This window comes from Phasianus colchicus, chromosome 5 (assembly GCF_987193195.1).
Source record: "Phasianus colchicus chromosome 5, bPhaCol1.hap1.1, whole genome shotgun sequence".
NCBI lineage: Eukaryota > Metazoa > Chordata > Aves > Galliformes > Phasianidae > Phasianus > Phasianus colchicus.
In genome coordinates, this window is record NC_143440.1 from 27,202,832 (window position 1) to 27,228,794 (window position 25,963).

General features: G+C 44.8%; 3 protein-coding genes across 5 annotated transcripts; all 3 read right to left on the reverse strand.

Moving 5' to 3' along the window:
* Positions 1-2,914: 2,914 nt before the first annotated feature.
* DNAL1 (dynein axonemal light chain 1) lies at positions 2,915-13,177 on the reverse strand. 3 transcript variants are annotated; one of them, XM_031593584.2, is made up of 8 exons: positions 13,045-13,177; positions 10,668-10,706; positions 7,670-7,779; positions 7,153-7,208; positions 5,109-5,164; positions 4,094-4,220; positions 3,555-3,701; positions 2,915-3,052 (listed from the first exon to the last, which is right to left on the reverse strand). In XM_031593584.2, exons 1-8 carry the CDS (start codon positions 13,045-13,047, stop codon positions 3,006-3,008), a joined length of 585 nt encoding a protein of 194 aa, XP_031449444.1. In that variant the 5' UTR covers positions 13,048-13,177; the 3' UTR covers positions 2,915-3,005. The 3 variants fall into 3 exon arrangements, with proteins under 3 accessions (XP_031449444.1, XP_089997192.1, XP_031449445.1); XM_090141066.1 differs by lacking the exon at positions 10,668-10,706 and having other exon boundaries at positions 13,045-13,156; XM_031593585.2 differs by lacking the exons at positions 5,109-5,164; positions 7,153-7,208 and having other exon boundaries at positions 4,094-4,236.
* A 158-nt stretch (positions 13,178-13,335) lies between these two features.
* LOC116229235 (acyl-coenzyme A thioesterase 5-like) lies at positions 13,336-20,615 on the reverse strand. The gene is made up of 3 exons (XM_031593581.2): positions 20,045-20,615; positions 17,293-17,495; positions 13,336-16,458 (listed from the first exon to the last, which is right to left on the reverse strand). Exons 1-3 carry the CDS (start codon positions 20,577-20,579, stop codon positions 15,883-15,885), a joined length of 1,314 nt encoding a protein of 437 aa, XP_031449441.2. The 5' UTR covers positions 20,580-20,615; the 3' UTR covers positions 13,336-15,882.
* Positions 20,616-21,606: 991 nt separating this feature from the next.
* On the reverse strand, positions 21,607-25,962 carry LOC116229240 (acyl-coenzyme A thioesterase 1-like). Its single transcript, XM_031593588.2, has 3 exons — positions 25,234-25,962; positions 23,662-23,864; positions 21,607-22,355 (listed from the first exon to the last, which is right to left on the reverse strand). The coding sequence occupies exons 1-3, from the start codon at positions 25,823-25,825 to the stop codon at positions 21,750-21,752; spliced, it is 1,401 nt and encodes a 466-aa protein (XP_031449448.2). The 5' UTR covers positions 25,826-25,962; the 3' UTR covers positions 21,607-21,749.
* Position 25,963: the final 1 nt, after the last annotated feature.

Here is a 25,963-nt window from a genome sequence, read left to right on the forward strand (position 1 = left end):
TAGGACGTTATTAGATGTGGTGAGATGTGGAGGCGCAAAGAATAATACAGAAGAATTCTTTCAGCATCTAACTCTGCTGCTCAGCCACTCTATTGGGCACACAGTCTGATCTCTGATAGTGTATATATGACACAGTTCAGCTCCATCTGCATGCAAATCAGCTGCTTTAATTCTATCATCTGTGTCGTCTACCACATCCAGTGCATAATTTTTAAAGTGCAAATTTTAGAAATTGATTAAAACTTAATTTATTCGGGGCTAGTAAAGTCCATGGGATTTTGATTTGTGCTAGGCAGTAACCCACAATTCATCATGTATAACATTAAGCTAAAACTTAGAAAGGGGTTAACTTACATGTAAAGGCTCTGCAGTATGGAGGGTGAAAGGCAAAGGAAAAGCTTCTAAGTTTACCTTGCTGCTGCTACAATTGTGCTGAGACTGGATGCCCTGTTCCTTCAGTAGTGACTGTTTTTATTTTCATATTTATAATGCAGTTGCAAAAAAGAGAATTTATGCTGTTAATTTGTGAAAAGAGCTGATGCCAATAGGCATATGCTATACACAGCTTTACCAACGAAAAACTGCAACAGTTACTGCTGGACTGATTAATGGTAATCAATCTGTGGAGCCTCAACTTGTCAATTACAAGAGCCAGGAACTGCTTTTTTGCGTTCCTCAAGCCTTGACAACAGAACTATCTCCACCTAGAATGCTAAGATTCTGTCCTAAGATTGTCCCCAAATAGTTAAAGTAGTGTCTCTGCTGTATCTAATGCTGCCTTTGTAAATGCACAGACTTAAACCATATTTAGATATTACAAAATTAACCAGTAGGATTATGTAGCACTGCACAACATTTTCATCTGTCTTGTTTCTTTTAAGGAGCTAATTAAGCTATATGTACCATAACTGTACACATTGGTTTTTGAATGTGCATGGATTTAAATGCATTGCCTGCTGGCCAGACTCCATGCATACATTCTGCATATTCTATCCTGAAAACAGCTGCACACACACATGAAATTGGCTTTTCTATTTGTTGCTAACATTTGAAGTTCTCACGATAAGCACACTTTAATTACTTTATGCAAGGGCCCAAGCCTATTCCCTGCTGCCCCAACACAAAAGCTGAGGTCAGTAAAGACCATGCGTGCCACAAGCTAGGTGCTCCTTCAAATCACATCCACTTTTCCAAAGCTGATTGGCTGCAAGTGAACTGAATTGGTTTTAAGAGGCCAACATGAAATGGTTGTTCACTCTCTCTCCCTTTGTGCTTCTTAGTGCTGCCTTTCCTAATGATAAAGCATAATATTAGAAGAAATTACATGACAATACAAAGTCTGTAAAATAAATCCAGCTTTTGCCATTGTTCTTCTGACCTTATTTTAAGAAACGGATCTAAATCAAACTTGAGACTTATTTGTAATTGTCAGTTTAAGTTGGAATGCTTAAGCATTTATCTAAAAATAACAGAATAACAAGAAAGAATATATTGAAACTAGGCTCTGATTTCCTTGTAATCTTCACACCTTTTACTTAGATATTGATGAGCAATAGAATTATCTTTTACTCAAATTATGCCTGGAGCTTGAGATCAATATCACTGTAGCCTGGGCCACTTCCACTTATCCCTGCCCATAACTTTCCAGGATATCAACCCCTGCCACTCTTTCACAAACAAAAGTGGTGTTCTGCCTTTATCCCTTACATGTCTGTTCTAAAACCTGCAAGCACACTTTTCTAGTTTAAACCAAGATAATGCACTGAATTAGAAGAAAAGCTTAAAAACAATAAAAACAAGCTGCCAAAAAATCCACTTAGATGAGTTGATCTATTTTCTAAAGGAAGTAGAGAGGGGGGAACATTATTTGCATCCAACGGGGCAATTATGTCTGTCTTTAGCATTACATAATGCTTTTCACTAAAAATAGTTACCTGCCATATAGGGAGGTTTACTGAAAATGGTTAACGTGCAACAGAGCATGTTTAGTATATCTTCAATACTTATTTTCCAATGCCCATTTCCCACCTTGTCTCACCCTCCTCAGTAACCACGTACACATTTCACTCGCTGTGCTTTAGAAAAAAATTAGTATCCCAAACCCAAAATTTTACATCTCAAGCCCAGGTCTCTTGTTCACTGTTTGTTTCTGAGTTTGTTTCTGAGCCTACTTATAGTTACATGAAAATTCCAGAGCTGAGAAGGATTACGTCCATCAGTGAGCCAAAACAAGACTAGGAACAGGAACCAGCTGTAGGCTAATAGTCTACACATTCCAATCAAAATAATTTATAAAAAAGAGAAAAAAAGATACTTTAGTCTCACTGAAACCATGCAAAGAATTCCCATTGCCTCTTTGAAATAAATAACATCATATAAGTTATACATGGCCTTCTAAGCAATGAAGTTAAGAGTTCCAATGCAAGAAGCCCAATTCAAAACTTACAGTCCGTAACAAGAGATCATGAGCCCATTACCTTTCTTGTGCGTATGTCCACAACTTCTGGGCCTATTTGGCATAATACTTAAGGGGATGAAAAGGCAAATTCACATACTTATTAAGGGATTCCCATAACAGGATTAAACACAACAAAGTCTATAACATTGTTCTAAAATGTAACGTTGTTCCTTTAGCCATGGTGTTTCAACTGAATGTTGGCCAGCTGCATCTAACAAGCTAAAATTGCTCTGTTATAACACAAGAGCAAACAATAAGCACCACTAATCAGGAATTAGGAATAGCTAGGTATTAGTTCAGATCTCTCACTAACCAAACAGAAGATGAACTCAACTCCACTGGTCTCTGCAGAAGGTGGCAAAAGCTTGACGAAATTGGTGTGCCTGAAGTTTGGTAAATAACTCTTTGGGTAAGAGACTGTGGAGATAAGCTGGTCTTTTAAAAATTGCCCAAAGCTTTTCTTCAAAACAAACATTTATATAAAAGTTCTATGTGCTGAGCAATCTGGAGATATTTAAGTTATTAAATGCCCAACACAAAAGTCTCATCAGTTTCCTCCTTCTTCATCTTCTTCTTGTTTAATAACAAGGATACCTACAAAGAAAAAAAAGAAAAGATAAGAAAATCTACAGATTTATGAAGAGATTATGCAGAGGAAGGTACAGTTAATGCTGATCTGCTTGAAAGTTAATCTGGACTATCAAAACTAGGAAAGAGTCAGGCTGTCAGAAAGAGGAAATAATTCTATTTCCTGCTGCGGTCCAACTCCTGGCTCCAAACAGGACCACCCTAAAATCAGAACATGTCTGAGAGCGTTGATGCTTTGCATTTCTTTGATCTCTGGCAACCCAAGCTCAGTGCCACAGCCACTTCTCTGGGGAATACAGTGACGTGCTAAAACTATTTAGTTGGATAACTTCAAGAGTAAAGCCCAACCTGTGGGCTACACACCACGTGGACAACCTTTCAGAAGATCCTGCAGCTGGTGCAAGATTGCACAAATGAGTTTTTGAGGTTACAATTTATTTCCCTGATCTTTCTACTAAGCTTGTCACTTCTTGTCACTTAGATCAATTGCGTCATGCCCCAAACTCACCATCCAGCTTTTTCAGCTTGGGCACCCGTTTGGTTGCTTCTTCAATCCAATTGTTCTTCTGATCAGAGGCGTATTTCTCTTGCAGTGGATTGCCTACAAACACCAGATCCTCTAATAATGGCAGCTCTGCCAGTCTCGCAAACTCTGCTGCAAGCATAAATATGAAAACACCAACCAGATTATGGAACAAGGAAAGTACATCTGCACCAAACCTTCCTTTCAAACTCTGTGCACATATAAATAGCTTGGGATACAAACAGATAGGGATCATTTGGACTTGAACTGGGAGCAGGTTAAGGAACAGGTATAAAAAGAAGTCCAAGCAAGGTGATTCAAAGAGCAAACTCCATTGGGCTTAGAATTTAAATTCAATTTCCTATTTTTAATTTCTTGCATGAAACATTTAGGGATTCTGCGTACTTCTGCAGGCTTATCAGTAAAACTTAAGCCCCAGAACACAGAGAACTATTTTTTAACTTGCTTATTCATGCATTCACCATAATCCATAGGAAGCTGCAGAACAGACTGGAATGGCTTACCCCAGTCTTTCACCAAATTATTGGACATATAAAGAACCTTCAGCTTCTTCATTACACGGATACCCCTCAGTTTCTCAATGAAGTTGTACGAGATCCACAGCTCTTCTAGCGTATCTCCAACTGCTTCCTGGAAAATGACAGAGCTACTCAGGTAAGTGAAAGTAAGTCCTTATTCTTCAGACTCTCCCTTCATCACCCCTGCAGGTCATCTCATGTAAGAAAATACTAAGATATGTTGGTCTTCGTTTCCTTTTAAGCAGGTTTCTAATTAAGTATTACAAATACTCATGGGAATAAAAGCAAAGGATATGAAATGTATTTAGGAGGTCAAAAGTCACAGTATTAGAATAAGAGAAGGAACAGCAGTTCTTCTTAAGGCATAGGGACAGAGGAGACAAATGTGGCCGTTTGTGCACACAATGGCTGCTATTCAGCAATTCTTTCACAGGGGTTTTTATGCAGTATTAGGGAATGGTCTGTCTCAAGTGCATGTATATTTGGTCCTGTAGTTGCTTTTATAACTCCCTCAGAAAAAAAGTGTTTCTATAAACCAGTCATTATAAATTGATTTCATTTTACGCTTAAGAGATAATGGCACCTCTGGAGGTGGCAATAGTTTTAAGTTGGAATATTCTGCAAGAGAAACACGCAATATCTGAGAAGGAAGAAAATAATATCTATATTTATTTTTAACAAAGTTAATTGAAAAAATATTCTGCTTTAATACAGATATAATACAGATATAATAAAACTGATCTAGTTTCCACAACTATTCTTCCTATGCCCAGTAGATTCAGACCTGCCACCATCTTCTCCACGAAAGCAAACAAACGAACAAAAACTATCTGAAAATTCAGAAATAATATGAAAGAGAGTAAGCATACCATTGTGGTAGAATAAAATGAAAATTTAGGGAATAAAATTCAGCCAAGACTTATAAACATGGGGAAATTATCCCACATCCTGGATAGTGCTCCACTTGGTTAGTAAGGAGTTAAGATTAAGATGCACATACCAATCCATTCAAGTTCTTAATATTATTTCTTCCCAAAGACAAAATCCTCAAATTTTCTGAAATAGATAACAGAAAGTTTCTCATTCATAAGTGATTTCTTCAGTGTAAGAAGATGTTATAATTCAGGTAAAACTCCATACTCCTAAAAAACCTACATTCCAAAAAGATTATCTTAAGAAAGAATGACACAACAGAAATAAAAACTGACGATGATTGGAAATTGATGCAGAGGACAACCCAGAAATGTGCTCACAAGTACAGAGTTGTTCATTTGTAGGTTACCTACTGAAATTCAGTCCACATAAATACTGAAAAAAACCCTAGAATTTCATCTTCCACCTGAGCTCTAACTGTTAGCTTGCTAGCTTTGATTTCACATAGTTCTTACCCTTTCTTTTCCAGGTTAAAAAATAAAATTGTTCTAATCTCATTTTAAGGCTGTACAGAAGTAGCATACAAAGGTGTCAGACAGAAGTCTGATAAGAAATATTTCAGCTTAATTTAGAATTCAGACAAATAAGCTTTTGAAGTGAGCTACTCTTGCTGGAGTTTAGTGTAATATTAGTGTAACTCAAAGCTATGACAAAATAGCAGTCTTTCCAGAAAACTCCTTTTCACTATTCACATAAGCTTTCTTGCAGGTATAAACAAGCAAATAAGTAATAACTACAATAACTAATGGTGAGACTAATGAATGCCCCAGTCCAGTAGCAACAAGCTGCATAGATAGCAATGTAGTGGCTGGAGATTGCTACAGATAAAGATTAGAGGCTGATCTAAAATAGGTAATTGTATGTTCTATCTCCAGGAATGCAGGGATGAAACCATAACTGGCAGATGTTCTAAAACAGAAAGGGTAGTTAGGATTAAAAAGTTGAGGCACAGTCAGAATTCTTCTTCTCTTTCAATGCAACAGCTTAGCACATTGCCATGGCTCAAAATATGAAAACTCATCATCAGTAAGTCTAAAGTCAGCTACAGCTAATATTCTCCAGACTATCCCTACAGTTCCCCATCCATAGGAGAGAGACTAGCCGGCTACCCTCATTCTCTCTTTACCACATGTTTAGAAAGTACAAGTCTGCACTAGCTTTAGAAATTCCTAAGAGATGAGAGGATAGTTACAAACACAAAAATGAAAGACTGCAGAAAACATCACACCTTCAAGTCATTTCTAACTGCTATTATTGTTCTTTCGTACTGAGATATTAAATATTTTAGAAGCAGTAAGAAGTTCCTCAAGAAATATCTGCACACAATTAAACAGAAATCTGACACTTGTTGCTATCATGCTATCATCTAAATCCTCCTCAAGTGCATGGATAATGAGGTGTGGTCATTTACACAGAATTACCTACTCAGCATGATTACAATATCACATGTGCACACTAATATTAATCTTTTCTATCTGAAAATAGTGCTGGACGCTTAAGAGGATTTCTCAGAATCCTTTTTGCAATGAACAAAAGCAAACACGTAATAATTACTTGATGGTTTTTCATTGCTGTAAGCATCGATTTCTCTCAAGGAAGGCAATAGTAACTGTGAGCTCCTCATATTCTGTACCTTAAAGAGACAGACCATGAAGTTCTATTTTGTCTCGCCTCCAGATTCCAGCCAGGCCCCCAACACTGTGACCTCAGCAACAGACTATGCCACAATTATTATGCTGTTGAACTGCAGACTGTCTCCAATATCAATGTGGAAATTAGTTGTTAAATCATTCTAGAATCAATTACTGTTGAATATCATAACTCAAGCCCACTGGAGACTACAAAGCTACTTCTGGATGGATTTTTTTTAGTAAGCTTGCACAGCAAAACAACTGCCAAGACTGCACAGAGACACATGCTTTAGTACGTCTTTACTGCTAAACATGCATTCTCCAGGAAGACTGATAATTTTAAAGTCGATTGTAATCTTCTAAGAGGAAGAAGTTAAAAAAGATAAGAAAAGGTATAAAGCTAGACACACATTACAAATTGTAGTATATTTCCTATCCACACAACTAGAAAACGATTATAATCACTGGTTTGTCACTTACTTAGGCTGTTCAAGTTGGCAATTCTTTCAATGCAGTTTGTAGACAATGAAAGCTTCCTTTAAAAGCAAGAACAATCAACTCTCAGAACAAAAGGGATCACTATATTAGAAGAGTTCCACACCTAACCACCACTGCGCTAGACATATCTGTCCATTCTTCTCTCAAATATCATGATTTCTGTGACTTTGTTTAGTTCTAGGACAGTACCACGTGTTACTAACTTCACATACGGGATGACCTTTTTAAGCATAGCCTTAACAAGTGCATGGAAACTTATTTCTGAAGCAGTTCTAATTTCTTTTGGAAAGTCCTGGCTCCATCTCTTTTTTTCTCTGTCTTATCACTTACACAGACGACACTACATTTTTCTCAGCTAAACAGCAGCTGAACTGACTTGGTACCTAGAGCTAATTAGATAACCTGCATACCACTACATGTTGCCATTTGGGCGCGTTAACCAAATTAGTACAAATAGAAGAGAATGCTTGGTTTCCAACTTGTCTTTAGCTTAACTTACTCGCAGTTAACAAGAGTGGAGAGAGATTCATCCATCTTCTCAACAGGAGGAATCTGGCCATACAGTTTCACTTCTTTTGCCTCTGAAGCCTTCTGGCCATTTTTTTCTTCCTAAGGAAAAGAGAAGGTAAAGAATATGCTCACTGCACAAAAATCACTAAGAACTGCTGTACTATAACATTCCTATGAATGTAATTACTACAGAGGTAATTCCAATATACTACTAAAATAAATAGCTGAAAAGAGAAAGCATTTTGAATACTGTGCTTCAAGAGCCCTGCTAGTGCAGTATAAAGAGTGGAAGAGTAGCTTAGTTCCAAGATACTAAAAGCACATACACATTAAATACTCTTTTTTTTCTTTTTAAATTTGGGTTACATTTAATCAAATTAATTCAGGTGTCCTCTCCTGAAAAGAAACTGAGAATAACTGGAGGTCTGAAACTCTGAATCACGGTGAAGACTGACATGTGGGAGCCTCAATTAGGGCCAGAAGCTTATGTAGCAGAAGCACATCCTTAAAATCTCTGACTGAAATCTCCTTTCCTCTTCACTCAGAAAACTGAGAACTGACACCCAACTCACACCACAAACTCAGAAGGCAGGGGAGTGCATTCTGGGGGGAAATCTCAACAGCACTTTCCTCAAATCTTTCCTCGGCTTTAACCATTTTGTATAGCTCCCATGTATTCCTTCTCCTGAAATGGGAGCTGTGACTGCTGCTCCCCTGAGGTGGAGCTGGCGCCCAGCCTCAAGCCTGCAACTCAGCTCTACGTCCTATAGAACACACGTGAAAAGAGAAACTGATTACACTCTTCACAAAAAATGGAAAAGAAAAAACCAACAGTGTAGGACAGAGAGGAGAGAGCTCTGAGTGTCTGGACTGACAATATTCCACCTTTGAATCAAAGGCCAATTAGAAATCAGATAAGTTGTAGTGTAAAGAAAGTAATAAATCCTTGTTTTTCACAGAATTCACTAAACAACAACAACAAAAAAAATCACTTTTAGTTAGTCATTAGAAAGGAGTGGAAGATTTCACGCTTCAGAGAGTACATTAGAAGATAGATTTTCTATTTACAACCAAAGTTGACGATTTTCTAGATTAAATACTTTGTAAAGTTCAGAGATTTAGAAGAATTGTCGTAACTGCAGCATTTGGGTGTGTTTATTAAAAAAATATACTCTGTGAAATCTTTTAAAATTCTGGAGTGATGGTAATTATCCACTCAACACTTGGACCGAGTATCTTTTTCAGCAGTAACACCAGTTGTGACAGCTGCTTCCCTGACAGCACAAAAGGAACGTTCTGTCGATTCACTCGGCGTTCAGTGGGAGGACTGGAGGTCTGTTAACAAAGGAGAAATCTGTTCTGTTTTCAAAACAAGGAGTCTTGTTTTCTCCCCCATTTTTATGCAGCTAATGAAAAGTGAGAGTTGAGGTCACTTTTATATCTTTACTTGAGAAGAAAATTAATTGCTTCCCAGAAACATGTAAGAATAGTACAGCACAAGATCAGACATCATTTTGTCCTACGTGCCCAAAATACTTCAGGCAACTTAATTTAACAGAGCATTATGTTGCCATGTTTCACTAAATATTCCAACCTCTGCCCAAATTCAGTATGATAGTATTTTTATTCATAATTAGCAATTTAGTAAACAAGTGTGCCACACGTTTTGCTAGAATATGGTGAACTGCTCAAACTGAGTCACTACACAAACTTGAAACTTCAATTTTCTAACAACAAGGATGACCCTGTCCCTATCTGCATTTAGCCTTGGCTTATAATGTTACAGTCGCCTTAAACCAACAGACAAAATTACATTATCTCGTAAAACAGAACAGAGAGGGAGCTCCTAACATGGCCTGTGGTGGGGAGCGAGCAGTTCAAGAAAGAAGATTCTTCCAGGCTGCCACCCACCTCTGGAACAAACCTCAGATGGAATACCACCGTAAGCACAGAGAAACCACAGGTAGAACAGCACTTTTTTTAAGAACAGGCTACCTGATTGCCAAGTTAAAGTTGCTTTGATTTAATTCATTTTGTTCTGACTGTAGAGAGCAGGTAAACCCTTATGCCAAAGGGAAGAAATACATCTGGAATGCAACACAACAGCAGATCCAATGTTATAAGTCACACAGACACAGAATAGTAGCAGTACAGGGAAAATTTTCCTCCTCCAAAACAACATGAACAGAACAGCGCGCTCAGCACTTTGTAGTTAACATTATTGGAAACTTGCTGACATGGATCTACTACTTCTGAGAGACGTGAGAAAGGAGCAAATGTAAAATAAATCTTTAACAGAAAACATGAAGTTCAGGTTTCGGAGGGCAGAAAGAGTGAGAGAGGAGAAGGAAAGCACTTAAAAAAAAAAAAAACCCTCAGCTCATATCTCTAGTAATAGAAACGTCTGTAAGCTGTTGCAATCTAACTAAGAGAGCAAGAGTGAAGTTTGTGGGGTACACCAACATAGGTGAAAATAAAATGTGAAATACTGAAGGTACTGAATGATGTCTACATTAAAACAGTACTTTAAAAACAAGTAAGAAACTCAGCTTTGCACAGTGGACAATGTGAGGGACAGCACTACCTGCCAATACAGAAGGTTCACTGACTTCAGTACAGTCAGTGTTTCATACTTGTTCACCCTGTGGGAAGAACCGTACTCGGGTAAAATGAACAGGGCATAATGCAACATATGGCATCTCCAACTTTAAATTTCTTTGTAGCCTCAGGCCTTCTATCAATGCGTATTCAGCAGAATAAGGTGAGAGAGCAAAAGAGGTTCATCTTTTCCAGACATATCAATTTAGCAAGACCACACAGAAAATCCAACAGAACTGATTATTATTCGATAATAGGAACAGAATGTTTACTCTGTGAAACTTCTAGCAAACATTTGTTACTGTAAGCCTGAAAAAATATTATTAAATATAGCACAAATCCATACCACTGAGTACTGCAAAGCAGCTAGATACTCTTTTATTACTTACCCATTTGGCTAGAGCTTCTTTGATAGTTGTTGCTTTTGCCTAAAACAAACAAATTAAAATGAATGTTCATTGCAAATTTTCAGCTGGCTTCTTCACTTCTCCCCTTTTTCTTTTCCTGTCCTGCTGCTCTCCCCTCTTCCACCACTTCCCTGCAGGATCTTCCTCTAGCTGACACTAAGAAGCTACAACTCCTGGAGTGGCTCTTCATTTTATTTTCTGGGGAACTCGGAAGCATTTTCAGAAGTAATAAGCTGGATTTATGAGAGTACATTATTCTACTGACTTTATTCGCTTGCCCAGCTTGGAGCATAATCTGGGCACTGTCACCTCTGACAGTGAAATTCAACTGAATTCAAGGGCATTAGAAATTATTGCACTGAAAAATGTGGTCTGACACTCTTATGAAAACACACTATTACTGTGCATTAGTAATCTGCCAGTGTGCGAACAGACAGAATGGTAAAGCCTGTTAGAATTCACTGGGGAAAAGAAGATACCTCTTCTTTTCCCCAAAATCAAGAGCAACCTGAAATGTGTCTATTTCTTTTTTTCTAACAATTTTGTCATCAAATCACGTAACATGAACACATACATTTTCAGTTAAAAACAATCTGAGTGCTCGTATAGGAGGCTCATCGACTCACTGAGCAACAGTGCCACAACTTCCAACTTTTCTGCCTCACATCAGTCCCATTACAACCAAATGGCAATATCCATAACAGTAGTGTGAAGAGAAACTGATGTATCCTAAACACATTCAATGACATTTTTCAAGTTAAAAGGGCTCCAGAGACTGACATCCCACCAGTACTGACCAACAGTCTCCTTCCAAAAAATCCAGTGTAGCACAACCACACATGGCTGCTTTTCTAGTAATCAGATCCCCCCAAAAAATGGGAGGGGGGAAGAAAAAAGGAGAAAAAAAAAAAAAAAAGAAAGAAAACTAAGAAACTACTGCCAAAAATCTTAGGGGAATTCACCTCAGGTCACAAAGCTTTAATGCCAGATACTTTAGACCACTGAAAGTTCTGGACTCAGTGGTAAAAGACAAGACCCATGACAGCTGCCAAGAGAACAGCTGCAGGCACAGAATGCCCAGCAACAGCTTAGATCCATCCAGACCGAGGACTTTGAGTTCATCTTGTCTGTCCCACACAACAGCCAGCTCCAGGCCCAGCTGCAGACAGGGGGTGAACTTCTGCCACGGCACAGCCTCCTTGGTGCCTGCAGGCCAACCCAAGTGATCACCTCCTGCTCAGAACACAACCCCAGCTCCAGCAGTCTTCCTGAGACTCCAATTAGCAGCCATAGCAGTGTGACAGCTAAGCCAAGTGGCTTCCAGTTGTTTCTTTTTTCAGACGGGAAGTTTCCAGCACTTTTCCACAATTCTGCTAGCCAACTGTTGTACTATTTGGGGGCATGACCTCAGTCCCTCACAGAGCCTCCTGCTGTCCCAAACCCATGCATAAAACCAGGCCAGATTTAAAGCTGAGAACCAGGTGTGCACGGAAACAATCAGCACGGGGCTTATCAAGAGAACGTGCGCCAATGACTTTGTTTTGCTCTTTGAAGTGCACTGGAAATTTCCCTAGATAAGCAGCCTCCTGCGGCAGAAGGCGCTATGGCTGACGGGGAAGCCTCCCTCAGAAGGCTGCTTTCGGGATCCCCAGATGGATGCTGAACAGCCTCCCGCAGGGATGGAGATGAAAGGAAGTCACAAGCTTCAAGAGCCACCGGAGGCCGAAGCGGCCACCTGAGACACCGCCATCAGGGCTCCAGGAACAAGGAATACAGCATCTTAGCAGAAGACAAATGTATTTAAACTATAACAGTTGAAATATTTCTCTTCTCAGAAAGAGGTCCTTCGGCACGGGGCGTGCTGACACCGAGCATGTACAAGCTTGGGTCCCGCCAAGACACCAGCGAGGCGCTGCCTTCGCTTGCACCCATTTATCGGCATCCAGGAGCGGGTCGGAGCCGCCCGGCAGGAGAAAGCGGGCCCGTCCGTGCGGCGCTGCAGACGCCGCCGCCCCACAGACGAGCGGCGGGAGCGCCTCTCACGCGGCGGCACCGCGGCGGCCGCGGGCGGGATTCCGCCGCTCCCGCCGCTGCGAGCCGCCCGGAGCCCCGCTTCCCCGGGCACGGTGAGGCCGCACGGCCCGCCCCGCGCGAGCACCGCTCGGGAACGGCGCTGAGGGACCGCCGCCGCCCCGCCTCGCTCGCTCTCGGCCCGGAGCGCGGCCCCCCGCCGCCGCATCTCGGGGACGCCCCAGCACGGTCTCCCCGAGCCGCCGGCCTTCCCCGCGGACCGGCGCCGCGGGCCGCCCTCCCCACGCGCCCGGCCTCCCCCCCCCCGCCCGACGCCGACGGCACCCACCATCGCCGTTGCTACCGTCGACGCTCCGGTTGCTATGGCACGGCCGCCTCCCGCGCATGCGCGGCGCCGCGGACACGTCGGGGCCGGGGGGCCGAGCGCGGAGGCGGCCACACCTGGCGACCGCGGAGCTCCGCCGCCGCGCACGGGCCCGGCCCGGAAGTCGCGTAGGGGGCGCTCCGCGACGCATTGTGGGACGCGGCGCAGGGGCTGCCGCGCTCCTCTCGACCGGCCCCGGCCCGAGGGCTGCGTTCTCCCCGTCCCGGCCCCGGTACGGACAACAGAAAGGCCGCGCCCCGCCCCCGTGCGCTTTTTATTGAATTAAAACCACGCGGTGACGGTTACAGCGACTGGCAGATGACAACCCGTGCCGGGCCGGCGCCCCCCGGCTGTTGCCCGCGCTCCTTCAGCCGCGGCTCCTAAAGCGGGCCCGGATCCCCGCCTTGCCTTGGCCTCCTTCCTGCGGCACCTCCACGCCCAGCTCATCAGGTGGATCCAGCCATCGGAGGAACGCTACGGGACGTCTGCCGCGGAAGGCGTGCGAAACGATGTAAGTAATACGTGAGCCGGGCACCCAGCTTAACGCACGCTTCGGGCAGTAGCTGCGCCTGTCTTTGCTGTGTCTGTAAGGTAGTTTTGGTCTCGCAGCAGCAGTGTGAAATACAAAACACTAGTACAAAAACTGGTCGGTTTCCTACGAGCCGTCTAGTGAATGGTTATGTTCAGGAGTATCCTGATCTGTCCATCAAAGCATCTCTGCAGTAAAATAAGCCATTTCATTTAAACGAGGGAGGAGAAATAAAGAACCTCATTGCCAAACACACGAGCTACTCAAAACACAGTGTCTAATTCTCACGCTGCCTTGCTTTTAAATAAGTACTTTACTTGTCTTTAAATCGCAGGTATCTGATGATATCTAATATTGAATTACTTTAAGGGTTTGATCTTTTGAAACAAAGTTTGGAGGCTTTTAAGCTACCTGTTATGGTTTGGGTTTATTTTTGTCCATTTCGTTTCTGAGTCTCCAGCTTGCAGTGCCGCACAGCAACTGCTGTACTGTGGTCAGACTGCAGTATGGAGACAGGTATCAATCCTGAGCGGGTCACAAGTGTTAAGGGAGGGCATTTATACCGGGAGCTCCAGCTGCTGAAGATACATGTGGCAAGGACAGACAGAACAAGAAACCTATCCGCAACCCTTTTCTCAATAGCTGCAACTTGGAAGAAAGGAAGGGCAGTAAGGATGAGCAGCGCCTCAGGGTGCACATCAGGGTGTGCTGTGGGACTCCTGGGGCAGCCAGGATGAGTGGAGGTCCGAGCATCAGATAAGACTCTGCAAAGGCTCTTCAGCCAGAGAGTTGAGGAAGGTGGGGTGCGAGGACATCTTCCCTGGAGTTAAGTGGATGAAGTTTATCTTGTAAGGAGTGTATGGATAAATAACTGGCAGTGATGGTGTGTGGAGAACAAGTGACTTCACTCAAATGATAAGGAGTAATATGAGTTGCAGAAAGCTAATCAGGCCTGACCATAATAATAGTCAACTGGAGAGAAAAGATCCCTGAGAGCAGAGCAAAATTCACTATCGTTTATGACGGTTTTGTTTCCTTTTGGGCAGCTCTGAAACAGGTCTGACTTGGAAGGAGAATTGTATCAGTAGAAGCCCTTATTAAATAGGCCTTCAGCATTGGCAAGATCCTCGTAACAGACAAGAGTCATTTGGGAAGAAATTGTTTCTTTTTACCTAAATGGTGGAGAACAATTAGGTACTAGGATTAATTAGGATGAAAAACAATCTCAGGCAGCCTGGGTCATAAAATCCTAGATTACCCTTTTCTTTAGTATTATTTTATATTATGATCATTACTGCAAGAGGACAGCTTTTTACAACCTGTCTTACAGTCTTCTACTTGCCAGCTCTTCTGTCTCTCACCTTCCTTCCTAGTAACAGCTGTCAGCATCTCTTGACATCATTAACAGAGAGTTCCACACGTAATTAAACTCTAGCTTAACAGCAAGTGTTAATAATTTAAAACAAGTAATGAGAGAAGTAAGATTTGCAGATGGTATAACTGCATTTAACTGTCCTACGCTACAGAATTTCGATGCTCCCAAGAGTCAGCTGCCCACCCAAGGCATTATAGGAACAGATGGTTACATCCCCAATACAGGACACCACTGGTGCTGCCTTCCTCCATAGATGGAAGTACTCTTCACTTTCTCAGTTTAAGCATAGCTGTTGTTGGAAAGAGGCAAGATTGTTTCCAACAGAAGACCACTTCCGTTTCAGGCCAATGTATAAGAAACTTATTACAAATAAAGATCCCCAGCTTTGTGCAAGTAGAAAACACATCCAAAGTACCAAAGTGTATGGCTATAAATCAGAAAGTTCTAGGCTAAGACAACCTAAGACTCAAAGCCAGAATCATTCATCATTTTGATATCAAAGTTCATGGCCCACAGGTTGCCAATGTTCTCCCAGGTGAAAAACAATCTCTCATTTCTAAGGGTACGGGCTGGCAGTGAAGTTCTTTGATTCATAAATTGCAAGAAAGCACCTATCAGAAAGTGCTTTCTTCAGACACTTGTTTCTTGATAGCATGACCAGTTCAGACTCAAATTTGTACTACAGTGCAGACTACTTATTATCGCTTCATTTCTCTTCTGCATACCTACTTAAAATAACTTGGGCTAGTGCAAATCAATCCCTTTCTGTCTTGATTTATATGTGTAACTGTCATTTGGCTATTTCATATTTCAGACCTTTTCTCAGTCAACACCTCCAATTCTCCAATCATTTTGGCAGCTCAAGCTCAGCAGCAACAACTTACAGGTGCTGAAGTGTTCATCCCAGATGCAAGTGCAGAAACTCCCGAATCTTTCCCCAGGAGTGTTCCTGGGCATAGGCGTGCGCTTTGCTCTCTCCACCCCCCAAAACAGGCACCCCCAGAACACGATCCAGAGCTACCTGACAAAACGGAGTAGAAGGAGGATCGATTCGGTGGCCTGCTCCTGGATAACTCAGTAGTTCAAAGTTTTCTTTCCCATGCTGGCGTAGGCGCCCAATTGCTAGCTCAGCGTATAAGGAACTCTTCCACATACGATCAGCTTCCCCTACTACTAAGAGAAAGTGACCTTCTGCTTTTTCTATGGGGATTGTGCAAGAGGAATTGGCAGGATTTGCTGGGTCATCCAGAGCTTCAAAAGTGTCAAATACACCAGTGTCAGAAACGCTGACCTTATTCATATCAAAACGCAGCCCAGGCAGAGTTATCTCACCATAATGGAGGTCTGCAACTGTGTTCGAACTGCAGCCGGAGATACAGACAGCAGCCACTACTTCTGGTAGGAAGGTGATCATGGAGAGTGCTAATTCTGCACCTTTCCCAGTCCCAATCACTCCAACTCCTGGCCCCTTCACCTTCAGATTAAGATGGGGTTGCGGGGAAGAGAGGAAGAAAAGAATAAATATATGTTATAATAGGGTTAACCATTAAATGTCTTTGAAGTTGTTATTAAAAAAAAAAAGTTAATTATTGATGTGACCTGTTGGAAAGCTATAGCCTGGATCCAGACTTCTCCCAGGTGTCTTATTCTTCAGAGCCAATAATAAATGTCAAACACCATAAAATAACACTGGTATCACATTTGTGCTAGGAACAACAACTACAATCACTTGGAACTCAACCACTGTATATTTTTTTGCAAATATTTTCTCCCAAACAGGTAGCGGGAAATTCAAATACAGTCAATTGCAAAATATGCCCCTGGCACATAAAGTCATCTCACAAATGACATTTGAGAATTAGATATGTATTCAGCCTTTTCCTTTTCTAGCCTGGAAATTAAAACAAAGGAACATCTCAAGTTACCAAATCAATTCATCTGTAGCACTGTATAGTGCTGTGCCATTCTCTCGTAAGCTAATTGCTTTCATTAAAACAAACAAAACCCCACAAACAACACCACATACATACATCACCACTGCTCCTGTTGAAGGTTGTTCCAGCACTTCATTGTCTTCGTGATCAGGATTTGTCAATTTTCCAGTGTGCATTTATTTATTAGCCTGCTTGTGGTGGAAGAAATACACTCTGCAGTGATACGCATAGCTGCCTACATAGGACCTACACTTTTTCCATTATGGGGCCTAAATTTGCCCAAAGACATTCCAAGAAAATCACTGCCATCACATGGGCATGACTACCAAATCTTCCCTAGTTCCTTGTCTGGAGAGATCTCTCCTTACACTCACCTTTGGGTGACGCTGTAGAAATCTAGCTGCCTCCTCAAAGTACTCAAGTTTAAATTCTTTCATGACCTTAGGCAGATCTTCAAAGTCAAAATATGGCAGAGAAAGAGCAGCAAAACCACGGGTAGCCAGGAGACTGGATCTAAATTCAATCAAACCTCCTTCATCACCATACATGTCAATCACTCCTGGAAAGGGGCCATCCCCTGGATTGAGAAGAGGTATAGAGCACAAGTTATCAAACAGGACTCTAGGAAGTATCTAGTTAAGTTTGAAAATCAAAATATAGGAAGCATTAGATGTTTTCTATAACTACTCATAAATTTTCCATTTGCTCAGCTGAGATTGGTGCTGTGTCTGACATCAGCTATTTCAGGTTCTGAGCTTCCTGTGAAAGTAAGTGAACAGCTAAACGTTTTGTTAAAAAAACTGTTTTCTCAGTGTATTTTTCAACGATCTTAACCTCCCACCCTCAGAACAATCATACTTCAAATCAGCTCTTTTACCCACAAAGAAGCCATTCCTTAATTAGCAAAGTGAAAACACGTGATGACGCGTAATGAGGCAATAGCATTAAGGCCAAGGATATACAAACCCCGAAATAAGGCACAGCAGAGACCCACTGCAGGATGAAATCAGCTCAACTCACTCCCTCTATCTCGGCATCAGCACTGTCACAGTCAGCAGCCAAATTGCTATTGCAAGTGTGAAATGACAGATTAAAACTGAGAGCCGGGTAGGTGTAGTTAGGTGTGTGTGATTGATGTACAGATAAACATGCATATATGTGCTTGTCCTGTAAAACTACAGGGATTTTCAGAACCACAACTTCAAGCAACCATGATTTTGCAGTGAAGGTTGTGTTGTTATATTTCAGTCTGTTATGCTAGCAGATTTTGTGTTAAAGGCTCTTGCAACCATAAAGAGCCCAGGTATTTTGTTTGTTTGTTTAATCTGGGGAGGTGTGGTGCCTTGCCACCAGATGTCACCACTGACAGATTCAGACCCAGATCACAGCTCTCAGTAGAAAAAGTACCCGTTTGTGCAAGAGTGCATTAAGCCTCTGTCATTATTTATATGCTACAAAGACCTCCGATATTTCAAGGTGCTTGAAAAAAGAAGTTTTGGGCAAGACATGTTAGATGGTAGAAACCTCCTAACAAAACCCAAAAGAAGTTAGAAAAGTGCTTAAACATGCTTTTGGGTTCTTTGTCAGTTCTAAAACTTCTCATTAAAGTTCAATATTCTGTATGAGAGGAAAAACAGTAGCATTCTTTTATTTCTCACCCCTACACATTCTAGTGAGAATGTATGACCAGGACACAGTCAAGAGGGACTGCGTTTCTCTCTTTCATGAAGATAACCTTCAACTTAGCCAAGGACACCCAACTGCCTTCCTGAATGCCTGCAAAGCCCAAGTGTAGTTTCTCCACAGTTCACAAAAAAGCAGGATAACTTTCTAGACAACTTTATTACTACTTAAAAAGATTACAGCCTGTAACTTTATAACTGAAATTAGAAATATCTTTCATATCATAATTGCAGCATAAACCCGTTTACGTAATCTCACTTTTACCAAGGATGGTTGACCTTTAAGGTTCCTTTCTCAACAATCCCTGAAGCAAAGAAAGATATGGTGGTAATGTTGTAACTGGATCCTTTATTTAAAAGGGTGCCAGCATCATTTAAGCAATGATCTCATACTTTTCTGTAATATTACAACACCAGGCTTTCTGAAGGGAAAAATACAGTTCCAGATTGCAGATCTCTGGATTTCCACTGAGCTCAGCAGAAATTTGGCTCATTCTCTAAGGCAGGATGTATCAGCCACATCTCAGTGTTAGATATTTCAGAATGCTGACTAAACATTTGATCCAAAATTCAAAGTCCAATCTATGTTGGTTTTTTTTTTTCCTTCTTTAGCAGACTTTGGATCCGTACCTAAATGGTTAATAAAGATAATTGGTTTGGAAATCATTCACCAAGATTTTAATCCCTGATAATTGTAGCAGCGCTTATAGGATTTGCAGAACCAAGCAATTACAGAGGCAATGCAGATGGCAGTTCTCGCAGTACAACAGCCAGTGGAACACAGAAGTTTAAATCATGCCTGAGGCATTCCAACACCGCCAGCAGTGTAAGGTTTCAACTTCCAGCAACAGCAGCAGCCCATCGGAATGTCACACCTCATAGAACACAGCCATCGCACGGGGAGAACAGGCAGAGCTTCTTCAGATAACTATTTGTATTCATACACAGTACAACAGAACTTGCTAAACTAGCAGCCTAGCAAGAAGTAGTAGCTTAGTTAGCTCTGGCATAACAGAACTGTAATACTTTATTACAGAGTCTCCTCTGTGGCTCTGCTTATCAGCATATGCTTTGCGGGGAGAAAAAATGCCTTTTAAACTTAATCCTCAGGATAAAATCCTGCCCGGAGACTCACACGGTCAAAGCCCATCACCTTTCCTGAGCGTTACGGGTTCTGCTAGTTCAGGGAAAAAAAACACAACCTACAGAAACTCCCAACCCGAGAGCAGCGGCGTGGAAAACTACAAGCCTTTGTCTCGCTTAGCTTCCTCCCAGGCCAGAGGCACCTGCCCGCGCCTGTGCCGCTGACCAGCACGGAGCAGCGTCCCCAGGAGACCAAAGACGCCCCGAGAGGCGACCGTCCTCGGGCGGCCTTCGGTTCTTGCTTCGGAACACGGCCGCCCCGGCTGACCCCCGCTCCGGGCAGAGGCCGGGCCCCACTCACCCGGCGGCAGGAAGAGGGAGCCCCTCACGCCGCCCTCCTTCAGCCGGATCCTCCTGACGCCGGGGGCCGTGAACCACCTCTCCACCTCGGCCTTGGCCATCACCGGCCCGTGGATGGCGCCGGGCCGGCTGTGACCCCGGTGAACCAACATCTCCACCTTCATCGGGGTGCCGGTGCTGCGGGGAACGAGCCGCTGGTACGGCCTCTCCATGCCCGCGGGCGCCAGGCTCCAGAAGAGCCCCATGGGCTCCACGCCGGTGTAGTCCCCGCCGTGCGAGGCGTCCGTGCCCAGGTGCAGCTCGCCGCGGCCGTCCGCCCGGTAGTGCGCGCACGACTGGAAGAGGCAGCCCCGCTCGTCGGACACCACCGCCCGCAGCGTCACCGGCTGCCCCGGGCCCAGCCCCGCCACCCGCGTGTCCACCCGCTCGTCCGCCAGCCCGGCTGGGGGGGTCACGGCCACGCTGACCGCCCCGCGCGCCGGGGCGCGGCACAGCGCCCGCGCGGGGGCCTTGGCGGCGACCGCCGCTCTCCACATGACGGCGGCGCGGGGCCGAGAGCCGCAGAGCGGACGGCGACGACGGCGATAGCGGCCGCCCCCGCCAGGCAGCCTCAATCGAGAGCGGAGCCCTCCCGCCCGGCGGGCGTTCCTGCGGCGCCGGCGGCCCGGGGAGGCCCCGCTCACCGCCCGCCCCCACGCAGCGTCCCGCCCGTCCGGCCCCGCTCCGCTGGGAGCCGGGTTGCGGGTGGGCGGCGGAGCGGCTCCGGAGCGCTGCCCGCCCGCTGCGTCCCGTCCGGGTGCACAAACCAACCTCTGCTCCAGTTAACGTTTCACTTTAATGAAGTAGAAAAGCGCGGAGTGCAAGGTGCACCGATAATAACCCGTGGAACGGACGCGCAAGTGGAACGCTGGATACAGCCAGCTAGCCGCGTGCGCTCAGCCTGCCCTTGTAAGGCACTGAAGGGGTTTTCAGGTAACCGCGAAGAGTCACCAGCACCTCCCTAGCACCGAACGTTGTTTTCTCTTTCAAGTGCGTGCTTGGGAGCCAAAAACCGCTCAGCATCTCCAAACAGAACCCCACTGCTCCCCACTCCTCCGAGAGAGCCAGAGGGGAAGCCTACCTTCTCAGTTCTACCGTGTGTGTCCAAAATGCACTTTGGGGCTGTGGGCTGTTGTCATCTCTCCCTGGAGGCACGCTCTACGCTAGATCTCAAAAATGGACAGAGTTAAGGCAGACGTACAACTCAGTGACATAGGATTACTGGATGTAGATAGAGAGAACAGCTGCTTTCAGACAAAAAAAAAAAAAAAAAGTGCTCCGTCTCCAGTAGGGACAGCAGCATCCAACACACTTCCTCTATGGAAGACATATTACAAGGTAAGTAAATTTTCATCCCACTTCTCAGCTGATTTACTTTCCACTTAAACTTGCATTCAAAACAGACCCAGCCTTGCCATCATCACATTTCCACATCCTTCCCATACTACACAACAGGAAGCCAAGATATCACTGGGTGTTAGAGGAAGGTGTGAAAAGGATGCAGCTCTCAGCCATCATCTGCTCAGGAAAAAAAAAAAAAATCAACTGTTTATTCTCTGATGTTCTTTGCTCTCATTCAGAACCATTTAACAAAACAACTGTGAAACGCAGAATGTGAAAAAACGTGGAACACTAGCATCTTCCTCTGTATAGTAACCCAAATCACGTCATAGCTTATTGGCTGTCCTGGAACGCTCACCCTTAAGGTGTCTGTGGAAGAAGGCCTGGATCTGCTGCCAGGCATCTATCTGTGCCTCACAGTGCGCCTTGGGCTCCCCACCCCATATTACAGGCATGCCAACCAGCAGGTGCATTGAGGCAGCACACATTGGGAAAAAAGGGGGTTCAATATAATGCCCTGCCCCAGGATAACAGATTATCTCAGGCTTTTCCTTCCCATGAGCCTGCAAACGTTTGCTCCCCTCAGTTGCAAAGAATTCGCTTTTCCAGTTGTGATCATCCTGGCCAACAATGAACAAGAAGCGACACTCGGCTTTCTCCAAAGGGATAAAGCTTTGGCGGTCAGCCCCTTCTAACGGATTGTTAAGGGCATCGATGATATCACCGATCCCAGACTTGCTGACCTTGATACGTTTTGGGTTGACACCGAGGGGCGGAATGGTGACGTCCTTGTAGCGGACCACTGCGCCCACGTTCGCCACAGAGCCATTGATCACAGCGGTGGCCGTGATGCCCTTCAGGAAGGAGGCCATTGAAATGCATAAGTCACCCCCCTTGGAGAAACCGAGCAACCCAATCCCGGGACCTTTAACCTGAAGGGTAAAGAAACAGAAATCATCATCAATGAAATATGCAAACCATTTCTTGAAAGTGCTGCCGTGTCAGCACAGCCTGTCCTGATCTGCACTGCAGGTACAGGCATCTAAGGTCCTGCGTACAAGGAACCCTGCAGCACTGTTCTGTGCTTGGTTTATGACCAGAAGCCCTGCTGAGACTGCAGCAGCATCCTAACAGAACTACAAGGCCTCGTACAGGTTAACTTCATTTTCTTTTATACAAACAAACTATAATAGGAAAGCTAAGTGATCTTACAGGGTGCTGAAATTCAGGGTGTCAATGTCACAATAGCTCCTACATTCCAAGACCCCCAGGGCTAAAAAGGCTCTGAGAAAATGCTGAAATTTAGTATCTTTTGTACCTTGTCACCAGCATGAGAAGCTCTGCACCTACCAAGTCTGAAGCACAGACTTGCTTGAAGGGGGAAATTTGTAAACATGGCTAAAATTTTGCCAAGTGTTAAAAATATGTCATGGGAGAGGCATCAGTGAAGGCATTAACAAGAGTCTACAATACTTTTCTCAGGGGAGAGAAGAAAAAGAAAAAAGTGCAAGTTTTGGGGCATAGGGCTGGCATAAGCAGTTAGGGTTATTGCAACAGAACAGCCACCAAGGCCTTTACTCACCTTTCTGAGGAAGGTATTTATTTTGAGCTCTTCAGAGAGGCCAGACATTGCCATGTGGAATTCTAGCTATTGTCATGTGCAGCTACTTGGAAGAAGATGCAGAGCTAAGCAGGGCTCTCTTCCAGGAGGTGCCAGCTTAGGAATTCAGCTGAGTTTGCAGCCAGCTACCAAAAACCACATGCACCACATACCAATGTTTGGAGTGACTGTAACAGCTTACTACAATATGCTGCAACAAATGTGTATTTATAGACTTCCTTGAGCCCCAGATCACAGAAGCATATCACGTGCTCCAAGGTTAAAAAAGACATTTAGTCCTCAAGAACATTCTATGGAATGTAAACTTAAAAGTCCCAATGGAAGTCTGATGTGCCTCAAGGCAACTAGTTCCCTTGTTAGGACACTGGGTTGAACAAAGCAGAAATAACTAGTATGTGACTCCATGTCACCATGTCACCTGGCCAGTACAAAAGGAAGAACTGGAATTATCTGGTAGAGAGCCACTGTAATAGGAGTTAGATATGAAAGGAATTATTTTTAGTTGACTTGAACAGAGATGCTATTCTAAATACAACAGCTTTGCCCCACTTGCAGGCTGATAGGAGCTGACTAATGACAGTTCCCTGTAGTGAGGCTGTGTCAGTGTCTATACCAACCTGGTTGTGTTGTAACATATAGTTAACAGCTTCTTCAAAATATTCCAGGTTGATCTCCTTCATCTCTTTGGGGAGATCTTCATAGCCATAGAAAGCCAGTGCCAGCACAGCAAAGCCATAGTTGGCCAGCAGGCATGCCCTGTATTCAGGGAGTCCTCCTCCAGTGCCATACAAGTCAATAATTCCTGGAAAGGGACCGTTTCCTGAAAGAGATAACAAAATGGGACACCTTGACCCATCATTTCTCATTTATATCCCAAATTCATAGGCCTGGAAATGTGCCTTCAAAAAAAACCAACCAACCAAAAACAAAAAACACACACACAAAAGCACACAATGGTAGTAAGCATCTCAAATTCTGTGCCACGTTTCAGTAAAGGGCTGCACTGCTTCAAGATTAAACATTAAACAAAGGTACAAAACAGTTGCCTTGCCAATGTTTTAGTGAACATCAGGAAACACATGACTGACAGGGAAGGGATGATAAGTCACAGCTAGCTGTCTGTATCATGTAAACTCACTGCAAACATAAATTCTGCTCCAAAAATACCCAGGAGTCTTTTCCCCACTGCATTTCTCAAAAAACTGACCCCAAAATCCCATATGCCATGGTTCCAGCTTCTTAGTTTCAGTGTAAATGCACTACAGCCTGTTTATTCTGGCACTAAGGGAAGAAAATATTTGCAACCAGCCTTGCCACTCTCATGAGAGAGGCTGAGAGGGATTGCAGGAAACTGATGAAGACTATGGAAGGGAGGATACAAGGAAGACTTCCATCTCTGCTTCCACACGTGAGTGTGCAGAACTTGGACAACAACTGGAAACTCACCACCAGCCACGGGGAGTATGAAAGAAGGTGCTGGCTAGGACATGTACGACTGCAGTGCTACAGTTGAGAAGATACCAGGGACAGGCAAGGGAAAAAGGCACGGGAGGGGAAAGCAAGGCATATACTATGTAGAGATGCTCCTTGACCACATAGGGTTCCAGCACAAAAACAGAAACATGCCTGGTGAGCCTCTGGGTCACAGGGAGAATTAAAGCTGTGAATGTGGTGGTGTTGGTGACAGCTGTAAATGAGCACCAGATAAAGATGAGAAATGGGAAGAGGCTTCCTACAGAGAACTGCATAGCATAAGCCTGGGCAGCTGCCGGGAGGACAACACAGGATTTGTAAGGCAATCAGAACTACGACAGAAATGCCATAATCGTGAATGTGTCTAATGGTCTGCTTGACTTTCTACTCACAAACGGAGAGAAACAGGGCAAATTTGTCACCAAAAGAAGCTTGGGCTGCAGCAACTCTGAAATGACCAAGCTGGGGATCTGGAGAAAGGCCAGGAAAGGAACCAACACAGTCAGGACTTAGGACTTTTGGAGAGGAACCTCGTAGCTAAGGTACACGAGGAGGAGCGTGGCAAGCAGGTGAAAGTTGGTTGTGCCGATCCGTTGCGTTGGCCAGGGAGGCCTAAATCTGCGCTGCGCCCGGCACCGCGCCCAGGGGCCTCTCGGGGAGACACCGCCAGATGAGGCGGCACCGCGGAGGACGGACGGGGCCGTGCCGGTACTCACCGGGGGGCAGGAAGAGCGTTGCCCGGATCCTCCCGTCCCGCACCGGCACCCTGCGCACCCCGTCGCGCAGGAACGCCCGCTCGTGCTGGGCCTGGGCCAGGAGCCGCCCGGAGTCATCCCCGTGGCCCTCCAGCACCTCCAGCCGCAGCAGGAAAGGGGTCTGCACGTCCTTCTTCACCAGCCGCCAGAAGGCCTTGCGGGGCTGCAGCGCCCACAGCAGCCCCATGGGCTCCAGGCCGCTGAAGCTGCCTCCCGGCAGCGCGGGGCAGCGGGCCACGTCCAGCTCCCCGTCCTCCGCCGCCTGGTACCGGGCGTGGGCCTCGAAGAGCTCGCCCGCCTCGTCCCGCAGGGACGCCCGCAGGGTGACCTGCTGCCGCGGGCTGAGGCCCTGCACGGCGATGCCCAGCGGCTCATCGAAGAGGCTGCGGGTGGCTGGGGAGAAGCGGATGGTGGCGGCCATGGAGGAGATCCGGCGGGCCGGGGACGCCCCTGGTACTCGCAGGAGGCTGCGGTGCGGCGAAGCGGGGCCGACGCGGGAGGGCCAGCCCTGCCAGCAGCGGGAGCCCGTTCGGCACGCACCGAAGGCGCTCATTTGCCCCACGGCCCCGCGGCGCGTCCGCTTCCGCGGGCGGGATCCGGAGGGCGGCCCGCACCGGAGCGGTGGGTGGGTCCGCAATATTAAATACTTATAATTATACTGCCGCGCTCCGCCCCTTGTGGCTTTAAAGCC

Bases quoted from the DNA above. Each gene is read 5' to 3' on its own strand.
- DNAL1 (XM_031593584.2), bottom strand. The intron at 5,165-7,152 runs GTAAGTGACAAA...TATCTATTTCAG, and splicing joins TGCCAACTTGAACAGCCTAA to AAAATTTGAGGATTTTGTCT. The intron at 3,053-3,554 runs GTGAGTTTGGGG...TTTTCTTTGTAG, and splicing joins CAAGCTGAAAAAGCTGGATG to GTATCCTTGTTATTAAACAA.
- LOC116229235 (XM_031593581.2), bottom strand. From the start codon at position 20,579: ATGTGGAGAGCGGCGGTCGCCGCCAAGGCCCCCGCGCGGGCGCTGTGC. The intron at 17,496-20,044 runs GTGAGTGGGGCC...TTCTCAATCCAG, and splicing joins CTCCCTCTTCCTGCCGCCGG to GGGATGGCCCCTTTCCAGGA. The intron at 16,459-17,292 runs GTGAGTGTAAGG...CTTAATCTGAAG, and splicing joins TTCTACAGCGTCACCCAAAG to GTGAAGGGGCCAGGAGTTGG.
- LOC116229240 (XM_031593588.2), bottom strand. From the start codon at position 25,825: ATGAGCGCCTTCGGTGCGTGCCGAACGGGCTCCCGCTGCTGGCAGGGC. The intron at 23,865-25,233 runs GTGAGTACCGGC...TATCTCTTTCAG, and splicing joins AACGCTCTTCCTGCCCCCCG to GAAACGGTCCCTTTCCAGGA. The intron at 22,356-23,661 runs GTTGGTATAGAC...TTTACCCTTCAG, and splicing joins ATATGTTACAACACAACCAG to GTTAAAGGTCCCGGGATTGG.